The following is a 19,324-nucleotide window of genomic DNA, read 5'->3' as shown; positions in this document are numbered from 1 at the left end:
TCAGAAACACTGGAAGCTTCAAGGTGCAGCTCGTTCCCTTCGTCTTCTCTGAGTCCAGAGTTCTGTCCGCCAAAACAGCAGAGATGAATTTTTAATCAGCGAATCTGATCTCTCTGCTTCACTGCTGTTCCTCTCGGTGCAGAAACAGAGGGAGAGGCGTGTGTGGCCACTTACGTCTGATCTCAGACATGTTTACTGGATAATTTAATGCATGTCAGATTCCCTGAAAGCCCATGAATAACCAAGGAAGTAACAGTAAGAAGTATGAGGTGTACTTCAGTCTGTGAACTTCATATCCAGGCCTCCTCAGCTGAAACATCAGCTGAACAGAAAACTGGGACATTAAACACATTTTTACTGATCTGTTGAAGGTAAAAATACCACCAGGCTAAAACCTGAGTCTGGACCAGTACCAGGTATCACTGACACACCTGGCCCTGACACCTTCCTGTGCTCCAGACTCTAAGCAGAACTTGATCCCGTCCAGAGCTGTTTAAAGTCCTAGAAAAGAGCTGACAGTTATTGAAGTGTCGTGTTTCTGGGATGAAACTGGATCGCAGTTTGGCGTATCAGCACATGAAGGAAGTAAATGTGATTTAAATTCCCTTAAATGTTTGATTAGATGAGAACTAATCACAGGAATTTGTGATGCATCCTTTCATGCATTAAATAAACAATAATTTGTATCCTTATAATAAAGAGCTACTATTCAGAAAGAACAGTATTTTTCTACAGAACATGTAGTTTTATTTTTGATACTGCCAGTACATTTAACTAATACTTCTATGTTTATATTTTCACATGTAGCGCAGTATTTTTCTGTCGTGTTGGTACTTTAATGATAAGTGCTGTCTGACGTGGAGCTTGTGCAGCTTCCATCCACAGCCTCCTCTGTGAGGATCTTAAGGTCTGGTCCATTTTAAACAAAGCAGCTGGATGTTTCTCAGTAAATTCCGTTCATGCATCTGGACCAGTCCAAGGTTCTTATGAGAGTACATGTAAAACTTTTCACAGACACTCACTGCTCTTGTGTTTCCCTGAGGGACATTAGTCTGACTGAACCCTGGTTGTTACACAGGTAATGAAAAGGCCACGTCATCTCCGGTCGAGCGGCTGAACTTTGGTTCATACCACAGAAACCAGTGGATGGGTTTCCATCAGATTTCATATCAACATTCACATCTTCACGGCTTTGGCGACCCCGACTGCTCCTTCTGCTCCACCATGCTGACTGCGAGCTGATTCATGAAGTATGTATGACTGTGCATGCATGTGCCTGCTCCAGAGGAATTCATTAGTGAAGTCAAGACTGTCCCAGAGGAAGTGTGAGTAAATGTTTTGGTGCATTAGCAGCCACTTTCTGCTACAACCTGTGCACTTAAAAGGGTTTTCTCCTGTGCTAATGCAGCATGTGTTTCTCTGCTGCCAATGCATTACTGCACCTGTGTTACATCACATCTGTTATCTTTTGTTTTAGCCACAAATATTCAGAGGAGCTACAGTACACTCAGGATGTTATTTGCCTTTCAGCTCACAAAGTTGATGCTTTGGGAAGTTGGTTATTTGTGCAGATCAACTCCTCCCTCATGTCTGTTCAGGAAATAGCAGCTTAGCAAAGCTGCACTATTTCTTCGCTCCGAGCAGGTTTCAGGTCTTTGAGTCTCCAAAAATTCACAGCTCAGAAAACTGGTTTATAATCCGTGTAAAATGGGTGGGTCATAATCGTAATGACTTTTTATTTTCACAGAGCAAACTTTATAAAGTCACACTTCTGTAGTTACGTTTTATTAACAAAACAATAAAACGTGTTGCAGTCCCAGCTCTGGTCCTGTTTTAATGTTAAGCTAACCTTTAGCTGGCTGTATCTTTATTTTCTCTCTACTTCAGAAACAAAAGTACTTTTTTCAGTTTTTTATTATGTTTTTATTGTGTGAATTTCATTTGCATGCATGCAAAGTTCACTGTTCAGTTCTGCAGGCCTTTATGCTCCTTTACAAACACGTCCACTACCAACGAACTTTCCTAAAGCAGGACAACATGCACAAACAGGTGACAACAAACCACGAGAGTCATGTGACATGGAACGCCGAACGTTATCGTCCGCCTCCTTCGGGACTTCAGCCTTCCTGATTTGCTGTCCTCCATGTTTGTTGGGCTCAGTGCAGTTTTTATGACAGCTCTCGTCATGGAGTGACGTTTTCCTTGGACCAGACAAACATCAGATTTATGACCTCATATGAACTGAAAGAATTTGATCTGTGCCCCATTTAAAGGAAAAACTGTTTGAGTTGAGCAGTTTTAGTGCAGCTGGTCCTCACAGCTGATGCAGCCCCTTCTTCCTCACGACTGACGTGTAGGATGGATGCTCCACGTAGCTGTAATTTATTACGCCTCCTTCATCCTCGTAATCTATATCATCGTCCTCGACCTCATCACTGTCATCATCCAGACACAGACTGTCCCCGTCTGATTTCTCCTCCTCCTCCTCCTCATTGTCCTCTTCGTCCCCGGGCTCGTTCTCGCAGCTCATCCTCATCTTCCTGCGGTTGTTGTTCCTCACCGACGCCTCCAGAGCTTTCTGCTTCCGGTAGAAGTGGGAGAACTTGTTGAAGATGATGGTGATGGGCAACGCCACCACCAGGGTGCCGCCAAGGATGCAGCCGCTGGCCGCCAGCTTCCCGGGCACCGTGACGGGCACCACGTCCCCGTAGCCCACCGTGGTCATGCTGACTGTCCCCCACCACCAGCAGGCAGGGATGGTGTCCAGACCCACATCCTGGAAACACAGAGACATGTATGTGAGTTACCACTTTACTAACTTAAAGGTGCAATGTGTAAAATGTGAAAGATTTAATGCCACCTAGTGTTGAGACTGCAGAATGCAACCTTCTGGTCACCTCACATTGAACCTTCGGAGACTAACGTTATTAAACTTTCAAAAATAAGAGCAGGAGGTGTTAACCTCTGGTCTCTTTAAACAAAAAAAGCAGGCCAAAGACAGAAATCTCTCATGTTCAATAATCAACACTGTTCTAACTTTAGCAGAGACCTCACCTCTTCATATTCGGCGGTGTAGGCGATGCCCGAGAAGACGGACACTCCGACAGCCAGGTACAGCAGCAGGATGCCGACCTCACGGTAACTGTGCTGCAGACACACGGGGGAGGGCGTGTTAAAAGTTTATAGCTGCAAACCTCAACACGCTGCTGCCGCATCCTCAGTCTATTCACAATAAACCAAGTGAAGCCACAGCGGAGAGATTTGGTCCTTATCTCACGAGGTCTACAAAATAAAAGTACATTCTTGTTGCTTCCTCTCGCACAACTTATTTCAGTTTACTGAAAACAACAAACCTTTTTCTTTCAACCACGAAAAAGAACCGAAGTACAGGAAGGTTTTTGTTTGTACTCATGTTGGGACTCCTAATATTCACCCTGTGTTTGTGTTTATTCTAATACTACAATTAGAACATTTGAAACATTAGCATAAAGTTCAGGGGAATTCTGCTCTACTGCACAAAACGGTGGTTTAAATTAGGATTAATGTTCATCTTGTTCTTCTGTTTTTGTATTTCTGTGTCTGTCCAGGGACACAAACTGTTCTCAGACTGTTCAATCTAAATCTTCCCTTAATGAACTGATGCTGCATCATTTAATACTAAATATTTGGTATTTTTATAGAGATTATAAGATTTAGTTTTCCTTTAAAATGAGTTCAAAGGAAAAAAAGTTTTGCTTTTGTAATTTCATATAATATTCTGTGATATTACTTTAAACAAATACACATAGTAAACCATCACATATACATTATACACATTAGATTAATGTAATGTAGGAAAGATTTGCACCTCTATAGTTTTAATGTTCTTCAGTGTATTTATGGAAAAAACTTCAGGACTAATTTAAAGTACTGTGATACTTTCTCATTATCTAATGTATTTTGAAGCAGCAGCATAAAAAATTCAATCTTCCTGCGGCAACAAACAAAAGTAAAATTCGAGACTGAATGAGCCTGTTTATGTTTTTCATTAGGCGAAGTGTTGCTCTTCTGTATTTATTGTGTTTTGAGGTTAACGTTTTGTCAGCGTGCCCAAGTCCTTCGGATTGAAACTGATGTCTGTGCGTGAGTTGATATGCAGGGAGGAGAGCAGCAAAGCTCTCAGCGTTTCACTCCTCATGCTGATCACGGATCAGGAGCATTTATTAAAGTGCTGCTGCAAAGTAAATGTAAACACGATGCCTCCTGATCCATTCAAGCAGCAGCATTTTAAAAAAGCAGACAAATGATTTAAGACAGTGATTGATCTATTTCCATTATATCTTATGCATAATGAGGTTTTTCATCCAGATAACCCACTCTGCATCAGTCTGCTGGGTGGACTCGGCCTGATGGTATGATACAGACGATAGATGAGGCTGTAACGTGACTTCAGATATTTCACATCTGGTTTGAAGTGGAGCAGATGTAATGAAACCTCGTTTGTGCATCAGGTCTAGTCTGTGCTGGTGTAGCGGGCGTTTCATAGACGAACCACATTAGATGGTTCAGCAGCTAAATCCTGACAGTGAACCTGAGAAGAGTCCTTCACTGAAACACAGCTTGAAATGGAAATGTGGGTGTCAGGAGGCTCCTGCAGATGAAGATGAACTTTACTAATCCCATTTAAATCTCACAAGCATCATTTTCACTGCTTTAATTGTAGAAGTGCAGACTAACGGCACAGAGCAATTAGCATCATGTTTGGTGCCGCTCCGTGAAAAAACAACCGTTCCTTCCAGTTGTCCTCAGACATGTTTAGAAGCTGTTTGCACAGGATCATTTAGAAGAAACAAACACATTTCAACCGTTACACCGACATGAAACCTCACAAACAACAGTGAGTGTGAGTCTTAGATTCATCCAGTCAGATGTGACAAAAGACATGAAAAAGAACTTTTAGAATATGATCTAATGTAATTTGCTTCTGAGCACAGAGTTATTTATAAAGTTTACGCCTCACGTTGTTCATTCAATTCATATTTTCCAGATCAAACAGCATTTTATTATATTTTTACATCCAACTTTGTTTCACTGCGACTAAGTTGAACGTTACATCACAAGAAACCATCTCAAAAGACTTAAATCCAATGAAAGAATCTCTACTGTCACTGTTTGTAGAAACTAATGAAATGGGGTCAAACTGATGGCTGCCTCTGCCGAGCAGTGACACTCGCTTGGGTCTCTGCTGTGTCTCTGATGGATCAATAACAAATCATCGGATTCGAAGATTTAACGCAGGTAGGGAAAGTACAACCACAACAAAATCCAGAAAGAGAAAGTTAAAGGTCGCCTGTGGAGTTTTTGACCACTAGAGGTGCTACTGAGCAACGTGTCTGTCAACACAAAATAAAACAATGAAACCTCCTTCACAAATGTTCTAACAGGAAGGACGTGCAGTGAACACATTGTCAGCGTCTGTGCTGCTTTTAGTACAACCTGAAGCTGCACATTTGAAAACTTCACTCACCCGTAGTGTCGCTCCCAGGGACCGCAGGCCTGTCGAGTGTCGGGCCAACTTCAAAACTCTGAAAATCCTCATCAACCTGAACACCTGACAGAGAGGAGAGATGGTGCTACAAACTTTTAAAAACAGCCCAGGTAACTTTGGCTATGGGCTATTAGCCTACATTTCCCATGATCCCCTTCAGTTAGCCATTTTAATGATGTCATCATCAGGCTGTGCTGTGTGTTTAACTGTTGGATTTAATGTGAGAAAACACTTCACACACTGACTGATCAGGCTGATCAAACACCAGCGTGTCGATAAATTCAGCTTTTCATGTCTTTGTTCAAATGTTTTAAACATCAGTTTGTTGTGAGAAATAAAAGAAGTCTGGAACCACCAGGACTCGTCCTGGAGTCAGGCCTCAGTCAGAGTGGAGAGCGAGAACTCTGCGGTCCCTCTGGCAGAGCTTCAGGAGTCCTCTGCAGAGGGGCAGACACTGCAGCAGTTCTCCATGACACAGTGGATGGATCGTGGGTTACTGAGGTGGATCGATGGGCAAAAATGTTGTTTTTATCCATCAGGGTTTAGTCAACAGCACAAAGTGTGCAGAAGGAACGTGAAGGCGTCTGAGTGTCACAGTGCTGATCCTGACAGGCAACATTAGTTAGGGAGCGTCTCAAAAGTGAAGGCTTTGCAAATAGAGTTAGCGTTTTAAAACAGCTCTTCAAACTGAATTAATTTTCATCTGGATCTCTTCCTCTTCCAACCTCACACTTTTTCTGCTTCATCTATTGATTTTCTTTTGGCCTTTTATTACAATTATAAGTTACGTGTTTTTAATTTAATGGTTCAGGTACATGGTTCAGGTGTGGCTAAATGTTTAGCTGCAGGAGAGAGGAGTAGAGTGGCAGCAGAACTAACCTGTATGAGTCGTCCCAGGTCTCCCAGTTCAGACTCTGACCCCAGAGTCATGTCAAAGATCAGGGTGATGTAGATGGGAACCACCGACACCATGTCGATGATGTTCAGAGGGTGATGAAAGAACTTCTTCCTGTTCGGTGCCAGCAGCAGCCGCGTCACCACCTCAGGAAGAGAAAAATTGTGTTTCTCTTCGGTTTTCACTGATACGTCCGTATGAACCAACGCAGGACACTCACCTCGAAGGTGAACCAGCAGGTGCAGAACACCTCCAGAGACTGCATGGTCGGGTCCTCGATCAGCTTCCCATCGGAGTCGAACGTCTGGGAGGAAAGAGGAGAAATGTAACGATCACATCTGAGACGTTCGGTTCTGGGTTGACTGAGCTGTAACAACACACACCCAGCACAGTGTCATTATTTCACACAGGCTTGTAGTCAGGTTGTAGCTCAGCTGTTAATGCACTCATCCTTTAATTCTGTTATCTCTGTAGCTTCACACACACAGCTCTGAGTGTCTGTCTCATCATGGTCTGGCTCAGCTGGATCTGTGCAGCACATCACTTTATTCACTGAGACATTAACAAGAACGCTTCCTGCATCTGATTGCACTAATTCACCTCTCACTGGGCTGGTGCTGCTTTTTACTTCCAGGTTTCACACCGAATGAACCCACCAGGGTTCCTTCATCATTAGAACGTTTCTGTGTAAATTGCTGTGTGTAGGTTTAGAGAGTTGGGAGATATAATTAGAGAGTTTTACTGTGGGCCCTCCCTCAGATAAACTTCAAACAGCTGTACCACCACATCCCACACCAGCCCTGGTGTCATTCTGAGAAACTGGCCCCGTTCAAAGTTTGTGGAACCAGCTATTATTCCCTCCTGTGTGAGGATGAACAGTCAGGTGTCAGTGAAATACTGTGATACTGAAGGAAACCTCTGCAGTTTTAAGAAACATGATTCTTCTTCTGTGGTTTCTACATGGATTTTTGGACATTTATCAGTGAAGTGGGGACAGAGAGAAGTAGCAGAGTTTTAGGTGCATTAATTTGCTGCAAATGGTTTTGAAGAACCTTATTTGTCCCCATCAGCTTCATGATCTCAAATCAAGAGAACACATGCAGTAACTAAATATTTGTATTTGTATCTGTCCATGTTCCCTTTCTAATTATCATCACCTTCAACCTCACCAGGCACAGTTTGGGAATCTCTGTGAATATGTTGCAGACTGAGCGTGTGAATCGTGTTTGGCTTCGTGATCTTTCCCCCTGCACCGACCTGATACTCTGGGATGCTGTTGATACACATGGTGGCGATGGATGTGAGCACCACCCCGATGGAGAGCAGACTGAAGAGCTTGCTGGGGATGGAGTATCCTGGGTTCTCCAGCGTCAGCCACAGGCACTTCCGGACGTTCCCGTAACGCACCTCCTGGAAATGCTGCATGTCTCTGTGAGGATGGAGGAAAACTGTGAGTGCACAATTAACAGGAGGAGATGAGGCAAAAACCTTTTCTGGCGTCTTTTACCTGTTTAGGTCAGAAATCTCGTCCACAGATGTGTCTATGCTGCTGACGTCGCTCTCGTCGTCCCAGCTTCGATGCCGGCTGCTCTCCAGCTTACGGTCATGGTAGCGATAACTGCAGCAACTGTCCAGGAAGAACTCGTTGATGCCCCAGTACTCAATCTCCTGACTGTGTAGGAAACACAAGTCAAACAGCAGAAAATCCTCCCAAAAACCAGAAAACCTCTGACAGAGTAAATGGACTGAACAGAAGGACGTAGATTTAAAGTTTGTGAGGCAGGATGATGGTGAGAGACCTGAAGGAGAAGACACACAGCTCCTCCATGACGTGAAGTTTCCCAGTCTGGTAAAAGTGCAGGACATAAGGGAAGAGGCCAGGATTCCTATCAAAATAAAACTCCTTCTGCTGCACGTCATAGTCATCACACACCTACAGGAGGGGAGAGAGGGGCAAAGGGCAGGACGAGGGAAATTATGAGCAGAAGAAAGAAGAAAGAAGGACTGTGGGTCATCTGTCAGTCTGTTCTGACTAACCTGCAGTATGTCTTCCTCTGAATCACATGCCAGCAGTTTTCCCAGCCTGGTGTCAGGGAACTTCTTCAGCGTGCTGGAACAGAGGCTGCTCTTCAGGCCGCCGACGTTCACGTGGACGAGACCCTCGTCAGAGTCCTGGTGGACCCAGCCGGGCAGACTCTCCTTCACCATGATTATCTACACACACAAGGAGAAATGGTTAGAGCAAGAACCATAATTGAAGACAGAATCTGTCCTTTAACCATATGGGCAGTGAAGATGTCAAACCTTTACTATACTGAGCACAGACTGCGTTTGCTCCCTGCTGACACATTTATTCAGTGTCAAATCTGAAGTTTTAGTTTTTCCCACGGTGATATTCAACTATTTCCCACGTTCACACTCTTTTTCCTGATCTCTTTGCCCCCGAAAGCTTATAAATCTGTGAAACTGTGTGTTATTCCTGCAGCAAGTCTATGTGTCTGTTCTGTATGTCTGAAAATGCCCCACAAATGTTTGTAACCTAAGGACCAAATATTTTTCATTGTTCGTATAAAATTAGCCTCTAATACTGTTTATGCAGTGAGAGCCGCACTGGTTAGGATCTAAATTTGTGTTTAATCAGATGTGGCAGGGTTGTGCTCCAATGAAGAAAAGCGGATTAGATAAATAAGAATCGGACTGAGGCACCTATTGGTGCTCATTTTATTCTCATGTGACTGTAACCTCAAAGATCAGCTTGGTCCTTTCATGCATTTCTTCACCTTCGAATGGAAACCTCGCTCCCTAATCAGTGACAAGCAGAGACGACTATTAGAATCAGAAATGCAGTTTTTGCAGGTCTCCTGCAGTCTGCTGATGCTGCAGCGGGGCATCACTTTCCTTAGCATCTTTTTTTGTATGTTTATCGACGTATGTTTGACATGTGATCTTTCTCATTGAGATTCAGTTACACAGGAGCTGCATTATAATGTGACCACTATCTTCTAGTGAGGGAGGGAGTTTGAGTAACACGCCAATGAAAGACGATCTTTCTCCTTTTTACTATTGCTCATTCAGACTTTGTGCCATATAATACATTTATTACTCCCCAGAGCACCACATGTGGATTAATCCACTGCTGAAAATAGTCCCTCAACAGATGCATTATTTCCTCCTGTGTGAGAATCTGCAGCGTCCAGCTGGTTTAGGAATTAATTCAAACAGTTGTTTTCAAAGCTAAATCTGTATAAGCTTTAAATTGGTCAGTAGCGACACATGGACAAGGGGCTGAGTCAAATATACCTCAGAGACAGACTAACACAGTTGTGGGTTAAATGAGATTCGTTGACCCTAACAAAAATATAAAGTAACTCCAGTGTTGTCCTTTAACTGCAGCGTGTGAACATTTTGACAGCTTTACTGCAACTTACTTTTTGAATCACGACCTGGCTGCTGGCTGAGATTCAGATCTCGTCCTCTCCTTCACTCCTCTGTTTCCTTTGTCTCAAGCTGAGTCAGCAAACACTAAAACCTCCCATGAAGAGCTTCTGACAAGGACAAGCTTCACTTTTATGTTCTGCTCTAAACATTTAATCTTCTAATTTTATAACGTCGATGCTTGAATTTCACCGGATGTGTCAGATGTACTTCTAATTTCCTTCTATGTCTGAACTGTCTCTGTGTGAGTTTAGTTAAATTCACCTGATAGTTCTGTTAAAAAAAAAAAATACTTCAATTATTCATTATTTTCTATTAACACTCACCACGGTTGCAAAAACTTGTCTCTGTGTGATAAATATAAAAAAACACAAATGCAGCCAAACAGAAACTGACTCCCACTCATGCTCATCTACTGTACTCCCAGAACAATCACCCACATAGTGCACACGCTTTCACAATAAAACTACACTATAAAATCACTCAGCAGACAAATGAATGTCAAACTTATGAACTGTGGGAAGATTTTCAGACGCAGTAAAGTGAAACGTTTCAGTTGATCTCCTCCACAAAGACCTAAAACGTTCCCACCGTTGCCTAAAATATGTTTTCCAGTGAAATGTTAATATCACTGCCGGGAAACATCATGGAGCTCAGTTGGCAAATGTTGGTTTAATATTGTTTAACAAGAAGTTTCAGAAACTTAAAGGTGGAAAACAACAAGTACATTTACTCACTTAGTGTACTTAGGTCCAGCTCTGAGGTATTTGTACTACTTTGTATTTCCATGTTGTGCTACTTCATCCTTGGACTTCACTACATGTCAGAGCCAAACCTTGTACTTTTTCCTGCTCTACATTAGTAGTAAGCTAATGTACCCAGCAGTATGGAAAGTACTTCAAATTAAAAGTATATAAGGTAGTTAACATCAGCTACCCAGCGGTATATAAAGTACTTCAAATTAGAAGTATATAAGGTAGTTAACGTCAGATACCCAGCGGTATATAAAGTACTTCAAATTAAAAGTATATAAGGTAGTTAACGTCAGCTACCCGGCGGTATATAAAGTACTTCAAATTAAAAGTATATAAGGTAGTTAACGTCAGCTACCCAGCGGTATATAAAGTACTTCAAATTAGAAGTATATAAGGTAGTTAACGTCAGCTACCCAGCGGTATATAAAGTACTTCAAATTAGAAGTATATAAGGTAGTTAACGTCAGCTACCCGGCGGTATATAAAGTACTTCAAATTAGAAGTATATAAGGTAGTTAACGTCAGCTACCCGGCGGTATATAAAGTACTTTCAAATTAAAAGTATATAAGGTAGTTAACGTCAGCTACCCGGCGGTATATAAAGTACTTCAAATTAGAAGTATATAAGGTAGTTAACGTCAGCTACCCAGCGGTATATAAAGTACTTCAAATTAGAAGTATATAAGGTAGTTAACGTCAGCTACCCAGATCAGAGGACTGTTACTCTCTGGTATTTCTACTGTTACTGCAGTAAAGGATCTGAGTACTTCTTCCACCCCTGATATCTGGATCATAATTTTAGTTTTCATATTATTATTATTATTTTTTTTTTTTTATCAGAGTGATGCCTCCTGGTTTGTAATATCCACACATCACCAGCTGTTCCACATGTAGCACTCGCTCTAACGGGACTGGAACTATCCGTCCATTTGGAGGCAGCAGAAAGTGGCTCACTTCAGGTAAAGTGTAGCTGTAATGTAACGTAATAAAGTTATATCGTCTCTAATTGTATGGTGTAGGAAATGGCCTGAGGAATCACAGGCAGGTGTTAACCTAATGTCGACTTAATGGTGTTTCAACCAGAGCAGTCTGACTTCATCATGCTCTGAATCTTTCACTCTCTTCCTGCTGCTATTTAATCAGGTTTCTCTCTCTCTTGCTGCAGCTCAGTGGATTATGGTCACATGACCTGCCTACAGTAAAGTGCGGCAGCCCAGATCCGTCTTCATCTGTCGGCGGCATGTGTGTGTGAATTTGGAGGTTGGTGGTGGGTGTGTATGTGGGAACTGAAATGGCAGTGGTGGATAGTAACCAAGTACATTTACTTAAGTACTATGTCTAAGAGGAAATTTGAGTTTCTCAATTTTATACTTCTACACATCATAAGGAAATGTTCTTTCTACTTCACTATGAGAACTTTCTGTTTATACTGTAGTAATACTACTTTAACCCACAAAAACTGACTGTTGTGACCACTTGACCACAGTGAAAATATGCTATGAACTCAACTCTTAAATATCATCACCCTTTAGATTGATATGTTTAATTTGTGAGTAAACATACTCACACCCATCAGGCACAGGTCCCACCTAATAAATCTCAGCCCGGTGTTCCCTCAGGTTGAGCTCTGGGTTTGGTCTCCACCACCTCCTGAGGGAAACCTCTGGCTCTTTAGCTGCTAAATGTTCACCAGCTGGTCTCTGACTGTGTCTGTCTGCTGTCTGCTGCTGAGCAGGTAGAGGACTGTGGCTTTTTAGAGCTTTTATTTTGAAAATAGCTGCTTCCTGCTGTGACTGAAAAACACCATAAGTGTGGTGAGAGGGAACCAGAACAGTAAGGTTGTGTCCAGACACTAAACAACGAGCTGAGACTGTAGAGCTGCTGACCTGATCGTTGTCTTTAGGTTTATCATTACCAGTGACTCCATTGTTGTTGTAAAAATGAAGATCATTGCTGCTTTAAGTAAAAAGCTTCTATATGTTTTTTACTCTACTGAAAATGTGAATTTTGGATCAGAAATGTCTTATATGGAGTCACTTTACAAAATGAATTTCAGCAGCATCGGATTCAACACATCCTCAGCTGAAACGCGATAGTCAGACAGGACACGTCTTCAGGAGGACGAGCTGCACCAAAAACAGAAAATGAGCCAAAACAGAAGTGATCCAGCTGGTCTCTGTTGCACCCCTAGAACTCTTTAATATTAGGATAATTTATTAAAAAATAATTACTGCTCTTTGCAGCTCTCGTGTTCTTGTGAGTGTGTGTAAACAGGTTGTGGAAGAAGCAGAGAATTATTTGTCAAATATACATAAAGTATGATAAGCCTGGATCAGGGTGTAATGCTGTGGGGGGTTCAGTTCTCGTGGTCTCGTCTTTGTTTTAGTTGAGCGGTTATTTGGGTGCAGGTTTGGGTGGATCACCTGCGGACGCTGTGTATTTGCAGGTAAAAGTACAGTGTGTAGTTTCTGATGACCATAGTAGCTATGGAGTAATATGATTTTCAGATATTCGGTTTGGTCTTAGAGGAAAAACAGAAGAAAAGCTGGATGGAAACTGTGTTTACTGTAGAAAACGATTAAAGCTCAAAGTTCAGGTTCATTTTTGCCTCTTGTTTACATTTGTTCATCTCATCTGGACTAAAAGTCTAGTCACTTCCACCATAATCTCTTTTTAATTTCAGCATCATTTATATTAATGTTAAGGACTCAGCCAAGAATGTGAATATTTTATTAAACTGTGAGTTTACGACGAGATTATTTATTTATCTATTTGTTTTCTGTGATTATATTTAACCTTTCAAAGTCAACAAAGCGAGAGGAGAGGAGCGCACAGAGGGACGACGGGACTCTGAGTCTGTAATTACATGTCGGGGCCACGCTGAGCTCTCAGGGCTGCAGCCACACAGAAATAAAGTTGATCTATAATTCAGCATCGGAAAAAAGCGCAGCGGCTTCAAATCACAGCGGTGGAAAACTGCATCTCCAATAACATGCAATGAAGTGAATCAGAAAATAAGACTCAAACTGCGGTACAGGCTTCTGTGCTAAAGGACAGGAAGGATTTACCTTTATTGAGACTCACCTGGGAGTTTTGTGTGGACGCTGTTTCATCGCAGGATCAGGAGGATGCCAGATTCAGCCCATGATGCGTTTCTAAGTTTTTCACTTTCGCGACAGAAAAAAAAAACAAAAACATTAAAGACGAGTCACAACGAGTCGTGGAAACCGAGAAGAGACTGTGAGATTCTTCTGGCAAAAACTTCCAACAACCTTCCCTCAGCCTGCGACAATAAACTGCCGTGTCCGCCGTGAGGAGGCAGGTCTGCTCCATCTGAGCTGTTTGTCCGTCTTCTGTCGGAGGCAGCCTTCGGCTATTTCCGCCAGTTTCCGGAAAAGGGGCCTGACTCCGAACGAACAATACCTGTAATATATTTATTTGTCAGTGATGGAAAGTAACTAAGTACATTTACTCAAGTACTGCACTTAAACACAGTTCTGAGTTATATGTACTTTTTCCATGTGGTGCTACAGTAGTATATAAAGTACTTCAAATTAGAAGTATGTAATACCTTATATATACATCAGCTACCCAGCAGTGTATAAAGTACTTCAAATTAGAAGTATATAAGGTAGTTAACGTCAGCTACCCAGAAGTATATAAAGTACTTCAAATTAGAAGTACATTTGGATGATGATACTTTTGGACTTTTACTGCAGTAACAATGTGAATGCAGGACTTTTACTTGGATCAAAGTATCTCACGTGTCATTTAACAGATGTGTGTTTTTATATTCTATAATTATGCCTCCAGTACTGACAGAGAAACTACATACCTGGAAACACCTTATGTTTCCCACTAACTTGAGATTTAATTATGCTGTTTTATTTATTTTTATAGCCAACTTTTTAAAAGTAATTTCCCCATTTAATATAGTGAAGGAACAAGACAAGTTGCAGAGACCTCATAAATTAAAGCTGCAAAGTCTCATGAAAGTAGAAAACCAGACAAACAGAAAAAGACTATATGTATCCACATCTGTCTTATGTCTTTACAATATTCATGCCTCACACCTGTAGACCTAACCTTTTTTAGAAATGCACGTTTATTTATAAGGACATAGATCCACCTAGTGGCCAAAATCTGGTTTTACATCTCACTGTCAATATGTGGACCTTTACCCCTGCTTCATTTTTTTCATAATTGACTTCACACTATAGAACCACGGGTCTGTGATAGTTGGCTCCACTGCCATGGCAGCCAGGTTCAGAGGGCTGTTCCTGGAGAATACAAATAAAAACACAATAATGATTTGTTAAAGGTTTGTAACACGTCATCAGTGTATACATTTCTATGCAGCCTCTGGTCTACCAGCAGTTCATATCATGTCAGGCAGCAGATTTATACTTTTGATCACCACAACATGAAAGTGCAAATGTCCTGCTGGCAGCCATGAAATGGTGTAATGGTTAAAGTAGATATTAAACAATACATTTACTCGCTCAAAGCAGAAAAGGGTATTTGGTATTTAACGATTAATACTCGCTTTTCTTTCAGCCATATAGACTATAAACATGTAATATTTTCATCTTTGTGTTTTTGTAGTGGAGGAAAGTAACTATTTATTCAAGTACTGTCCTTGAGTACCACAGTGAAGTACTGGTACTTTTCTATTTTATGCTGCTTTACAGTGTCCTCTGCCACAAAGTGACATGACATCCTCCACACGCCGGAGATTAAATCGAGCGCACCTGCTGCAGTAATGGCGGGTTTTTAAAACCGTCTCCGCCCCAGCGGCTTGTTCGCAAACACCTGAGAACACCTGAGAACACCTGAGAACACCTGAGAACACCTGATGCTGAGGTTTTACCGTTCCTCAGGTAAGTCATTTTTCCGACAAGCTCCGTAAAACGATCGTGTTTCCTCGGGGATGAAGTTTTTGTTGCTGGTCAGTCGTTGTTGTTGTTATTAATTGACTCATGGCGACGATTGTTGTGTCTTCGGTTTGTTGGTTCCCTGACCAAACATTAAGCTAGTTGGCTAATTGTTTGTGGTTCTGTGTGGATTTGTTTGTCAGCCCAGAGACTGTGTTCATGTACCGGGGCCTCACTCGTGTTGTTTTCTCCGCCCTGTTGTTATTCACCGTCAGTTGTTGTTGTTGTGGTGCTAAAGCTGTGCTAGCTAACGCTAGCCCGTAGCATTAAAGCTAACTTAGTCAAAACTTGTTAAGGGTTCTTGTCCTTCTCTAAACACACGAGAACCACGAGAACCCAAAGCATTTAATGCTGAAACTTAGAGGAAAACACTTTATTTAATATTTTAAATTACATGAAGTATTTGTAGATAAAGTGAGCATGTTGTTAGCTGATGTGTTAGCTAATGGTAATTTGCTACAGCTCATTTAATTTTCTTGTTTTGTTGGATTAACAGTTTGTGTAACCACATTAACCACCGCGTTATTTTTAAAATCCTCAGAGTCTTAGTCATTTGGATGGAAAAACTATTATAAGTTATTTACTGCACAAGAAAATATGTTTTAACCTTCTCAGCACTTTGGGCCTTAGCCTGGCCTAAATGGTATAAAGGCCATTATTTTGTCTGGGAAAATATTCATGAATAATACCAATATAAGGAAATATAGCACTAAGTAGTATCAGTAAAGACAAATAGATATTGGACATGGACATAGATCCACCTAGTGGTCAAAATCTGGTTTTACATCTCACTGTCAATATGTTGACCTTTACCCCTGCTTCATTTTTTTCATAATTGACTTCACACTATAGAACCACGGGTCTGTGATAGTTGTTTCTGTTTAGAACAGATGAGTTTTGGATGTTAATAAATAAAGACCTTTAGATTTTCAGGAGAACAGAGTAGAACTTTACATGTATCCTTTAATGCATGTGCATCAGTGGCATTTGGATAATAGAGTAAAATATTTTTATAAAATCACATGTAAAGTCTTTTAAGGCCTTTCCCCTGTGTGGACCTTCTGTGGGGTCCTACCGTCCTGTTCAGCCTCTTTTCTACGGAGTTGCAGCATTTAGAGCAGAAGTTGAGTCGGATGTGAGCGCTGAACCTCTGGTCTCGGACGCCGTAGATGAGTGGACTGAGCAGACGTGGAAGCACGTTGGTAAACAGGAAGGTGGTGAAGATGATGTTGGTGCGGTTGCGGGGCCAAGTGGTGACTAAGATAGTGATGAGGAAGGGAGAGATGAATGACAACATGCAGAGGAAGAGCTGGACTCCGTGCAGCAGGATAGTGTTGCGGGCGTTTCTGGCCGACGCCTGGTTGGAACCAGAAGCTGCTTGGGCAGTGTAGAGGACGTTCAGGTAGGTGATGATCAGAGTCAAGAACACAAATGAAAACAGAAGGACCTGATGGAAGGAAAGGAGGCCACAAAATCACTACAGTCTGACATTTGTGTGTTTTGTGTCAGTTAATTGTCTCCTGCTGTGTGTGTACTGTGGTTTCTGGTCAAGTCTCTTGCTGAGCAGCTCTTGTGCAGCACAGTCAAATGTCAAAGCTTAACTTATAAAACCAATGGAATAATGATTCTTCACCTGGACTGTCAGACTTTGAACCTCGTGGTACTTTGTGTTGTACACATAGGTGGGGTAACATAGAACAGCTCCAGAGAAGGCAGAGAGGGGCTTAGTGGCGAGGAGGATGATGATATCTGTGAGGGCCAGGATGAAGGAGACACCCCAGATCAGTGCAATCAGGGCGTAGGCTCGCTGCACAGTACAGATGTGGACGTGGTGCAGAGGTCGACAAACAGCAATGTAACGCTCCACTGCCATGCCAGCCAGGTTCAGAGGGCTGTTCCTGGAAAATACAAATAAAAACACAACAATGATTTGTTAAAGGTTTGTAACACAATTGTATAAATTTATAAAACTGAACACTATTATATCTGCTGGACAAGAAAATAAATGTTTTAACCTGCTTCTCACATTCAGACTTGCTGTGCAAATTGTATAAAGGCATTATTTTGGCTGGAACAATAAACATAAATAGATATTAACATTTTCTGTTTTGGGTTTTCAGGTTAGAACTTATTGAGCAAAGACCTCAGCCTGGCTGCTTTGTTTGACTTGAGTCGTCACTTCTGAAAATGGTTAAGTTTGTATTTGCTCTAAAGGTTTCATAAGAAGGATTTAATGTTCTAAGGTTTTGACATTACAGTAAAACTATTAAATACTATTTGAAACCACAGGCATTCATGTATCACACAGCATTGTTTCATTCAGATGTCTAGGGTAGTCTGAGTAATTTGAAAATGGCTTTTTATAGCTATTGGTTTTATTTCCACATTGGGGTTTTTGAAAGATTGTTCTGTGACTTCAGTGTAATTGCATTAACATTTGGCACAGAGGGGGCTCCAAGCTGCTCCAAGCTATTTGCTTTTCTGACTTTTAAGGTGATAACTTTGATTTTTCAAATGAGATCTAAAATTTTCATAAGTGCTGATTTTATTGTTTGTGGCATATTGTGACAACAAAGATTGTTTCTATACTATTCAAATAATCCCATTCTTTTGGAGCGGTGGCTGTCCATATATTGATGCAGCACATTTTGCCATGGGAAATTCTGCATATTCGATTATAATTTCAAAGCCTCTTGTAGCCAAATATCAATTGGACATTTGAGTTTGACAGGGACACAATGACAAAGGCAAGAAACATCGCACAGAAACACGTGTGGAGTAACTGGCAGATTATCTTGAACACAAACACACACCTACTTGTTGGTAGTGACTAAAATGAGCAACATGATGCAGCAGGGAGCAAAGGTCAGAAGAGTGGTGTAGGTCAGGATTTGCAGCACCACAGAAACAGTCAACATGATCATGTCATTGACCACTAGATGGATGTAGAGAACATACCTGCAGGACATCAGAGTGCAGTAGTTAGGACAGGGGGGGTGACAGATGGGTTTATGGGGAAAAAGATTGATATTTACTAGGCTCCAAACTAACTTAAATTACTGAATCACCCACAGTCACAATATTTATACAAACCATAATTTCAATTAATATTATTACAGTGTCTCCTCTCTCACCTGGGGTCATGCTGGAAGACCTGACCCTTAAAGTAAGTGTAAACAAAAGCTCCGTTGATACAGTTGATGGTACAGCCGAGAGCACAGCTGATAAAGTTTTTTGAGAATGCATCATCCACGTTGTCTAGACGTGTGGTTGAGTTCATACTGCACTTTCTCTTGGTTGGTGCTGGAAAACTAAAGTTCAGTTGCTACAGGAAAAATGTGAAAATGGAGACTCTCACTTAATGTTTAGAAATTAAGATTAATAATCGCCCTGAAATACATATTTTCATCTCTACTCTTGCTCTGCTAGCAGTAGGTCAATTTTCCATGAAGTGCTTTAGAAACATTTGATGAAATTTCATATACGTAACAAGAAACACAATATAGGAACAACATATATAGAAAGAACGCCTGAATAAAGTGCAGTATCCTAAGATTAAATTCACAATAAGTTTGATTCATTTAAAATACATCAGAAGCATCCCTATTTATGTTAGAATTTCATTTTTTTATAACTGTTTTGTAATAACACCAGTACACATAGTAATACTGTATGTATTTATTATATAGTGTAGTCTGCAGCTTGTTCATTTCAAAGCTGTATTAGTGTCTGTGTTCTGAACAGTAGCTTGATTCCTTCTTTTCTTTACAGAGACAAA

The 19,324-nt window shown here is 41.3% G+C and overlaps 2 protein-coding genes across 2 annotated transcripts; both read right to left on the bottom strand.

The window, feature by feature from the left end:
• Positions 1–2,314: 2,314 nt before the first annotated feature.
• On the bottom strand, positions 2,315–13,754 carry LOC113130185 (potassium voltage-gated channel subfamily S member 2). Its single transcript, XM_026306568.1, has 10 exons — positions 13,697–13,754; positions 8,460–8,636; positions 8,222–8,355; positions 7,930–8,094; positions 7,680–7,851; positions 6,643–6,726; positions 6,407–6,568; positions 5,507–5,590; positions 3,055–3,147; positions 2,315–2,776 (listed from the first exon to the last, which is right to left on the bottom strand). The coding sequence occupies exons 2-10, from the start codon at positions 8,628–8,630 to the stop codon at positions 2,315–2,317; spliced, it is 1,527 nt and encodes a 508-aa protein (XP_026162353.1). The 5' UTR covers positions 8,631–8,636; positions 13,697–13,754.
• A 1,072-nt stretch (positions 13,755–14,826) lies between these two features.
• LOC113129984 (odorant receptor 131-2-like) lies at positions 14,827–18,826 on the bottom strand. Its single transcript, XM_026306266.1, has 5 exons — positions 18,681–18,826; positions 18,364–18,504; positions 17,180–17,444; positions 16,622–16,993; positions 14,827–14,892 (listed from the first exon to the last, which is right to left on the bottom strand). Exons 1-5 carry the CDS (start codon positions 18,824–18,826, stop codon positions 14,827–14,829), a joined length of 990 nt encoding a protein of 329 aa, XP_026162051.1.
• Positions 18,827–19,324: the final 498 nt, after the last annotated feature.

Source organism: Mastacembelus armatus, chromosome 5, assembly GCF_900324485.2.
Source record: "Mastacembelus armatus chromosome 5, fMasArm1.2, whole genome shotgun sequence".
NCBI lineage: Eukaryota > Metazoa > Chordata > Actinopteri > Synbranchiformes > Mastacembelidae > Mastacembelus > Mastacembelus armatus.
Note: the sequence above shows the minus strand (reverse complement) of the source record. Positions and strands in the feature narration are given on the sequence as shown.

What these genes read in the sequence shown, in the direction of transcription:
- LOC113130185 (XM_026306568.1), bottom strand. Translation starts at nt 8,630, where the DNA reads ATGGTGAAGGAGAGTCTGCCCGGCTGGGTCCACCAGGACTCTGACGAG. An exon ending in CAGAGGAAGACATACTGCAG is followed by an intron (nt 8,356 to 8,459) that starts GTTAGTCAGAAC and finishes CCCCTCCTGTAG; the next exon opens with GTGTGTGATGACTATGACGT. An exon ending in ACAGCATCCCAGAGTATCAG is followed by an intron (nt 6,727 to 7,679) that starts GTCGGTGCAGGG and finishes CTTTCCTCCCAG; the next exon opens with ACGTTCGACTCCGATGGGAA.
- LOC113129984 (XM_026306266.1), bottom strand. Translation starts at nt 18,826, where the DNA reads ATGAACTCAACCACACGTCTAGACAACGTGGATGATGCATTCTCAAAA. An exon ending in ATTTTAGTCACTACCAACAA is followed by an intron (nt 17,445 to 18,363) that starts GTAGGTGTGTGT and finishes TGTATTTTCCAG; the next exon opens with GAACAGCCCTCTGAACCTGG. An exon ending in TTCAAAGTCTGACAGTCCAG is followed by an intron (nt 16,994 to 17,179) that starts GTGAAGAATCAT and finishes TCCTTCCATCAG; the next exon opens with GTCCTTCTGTTTTCATTTGT.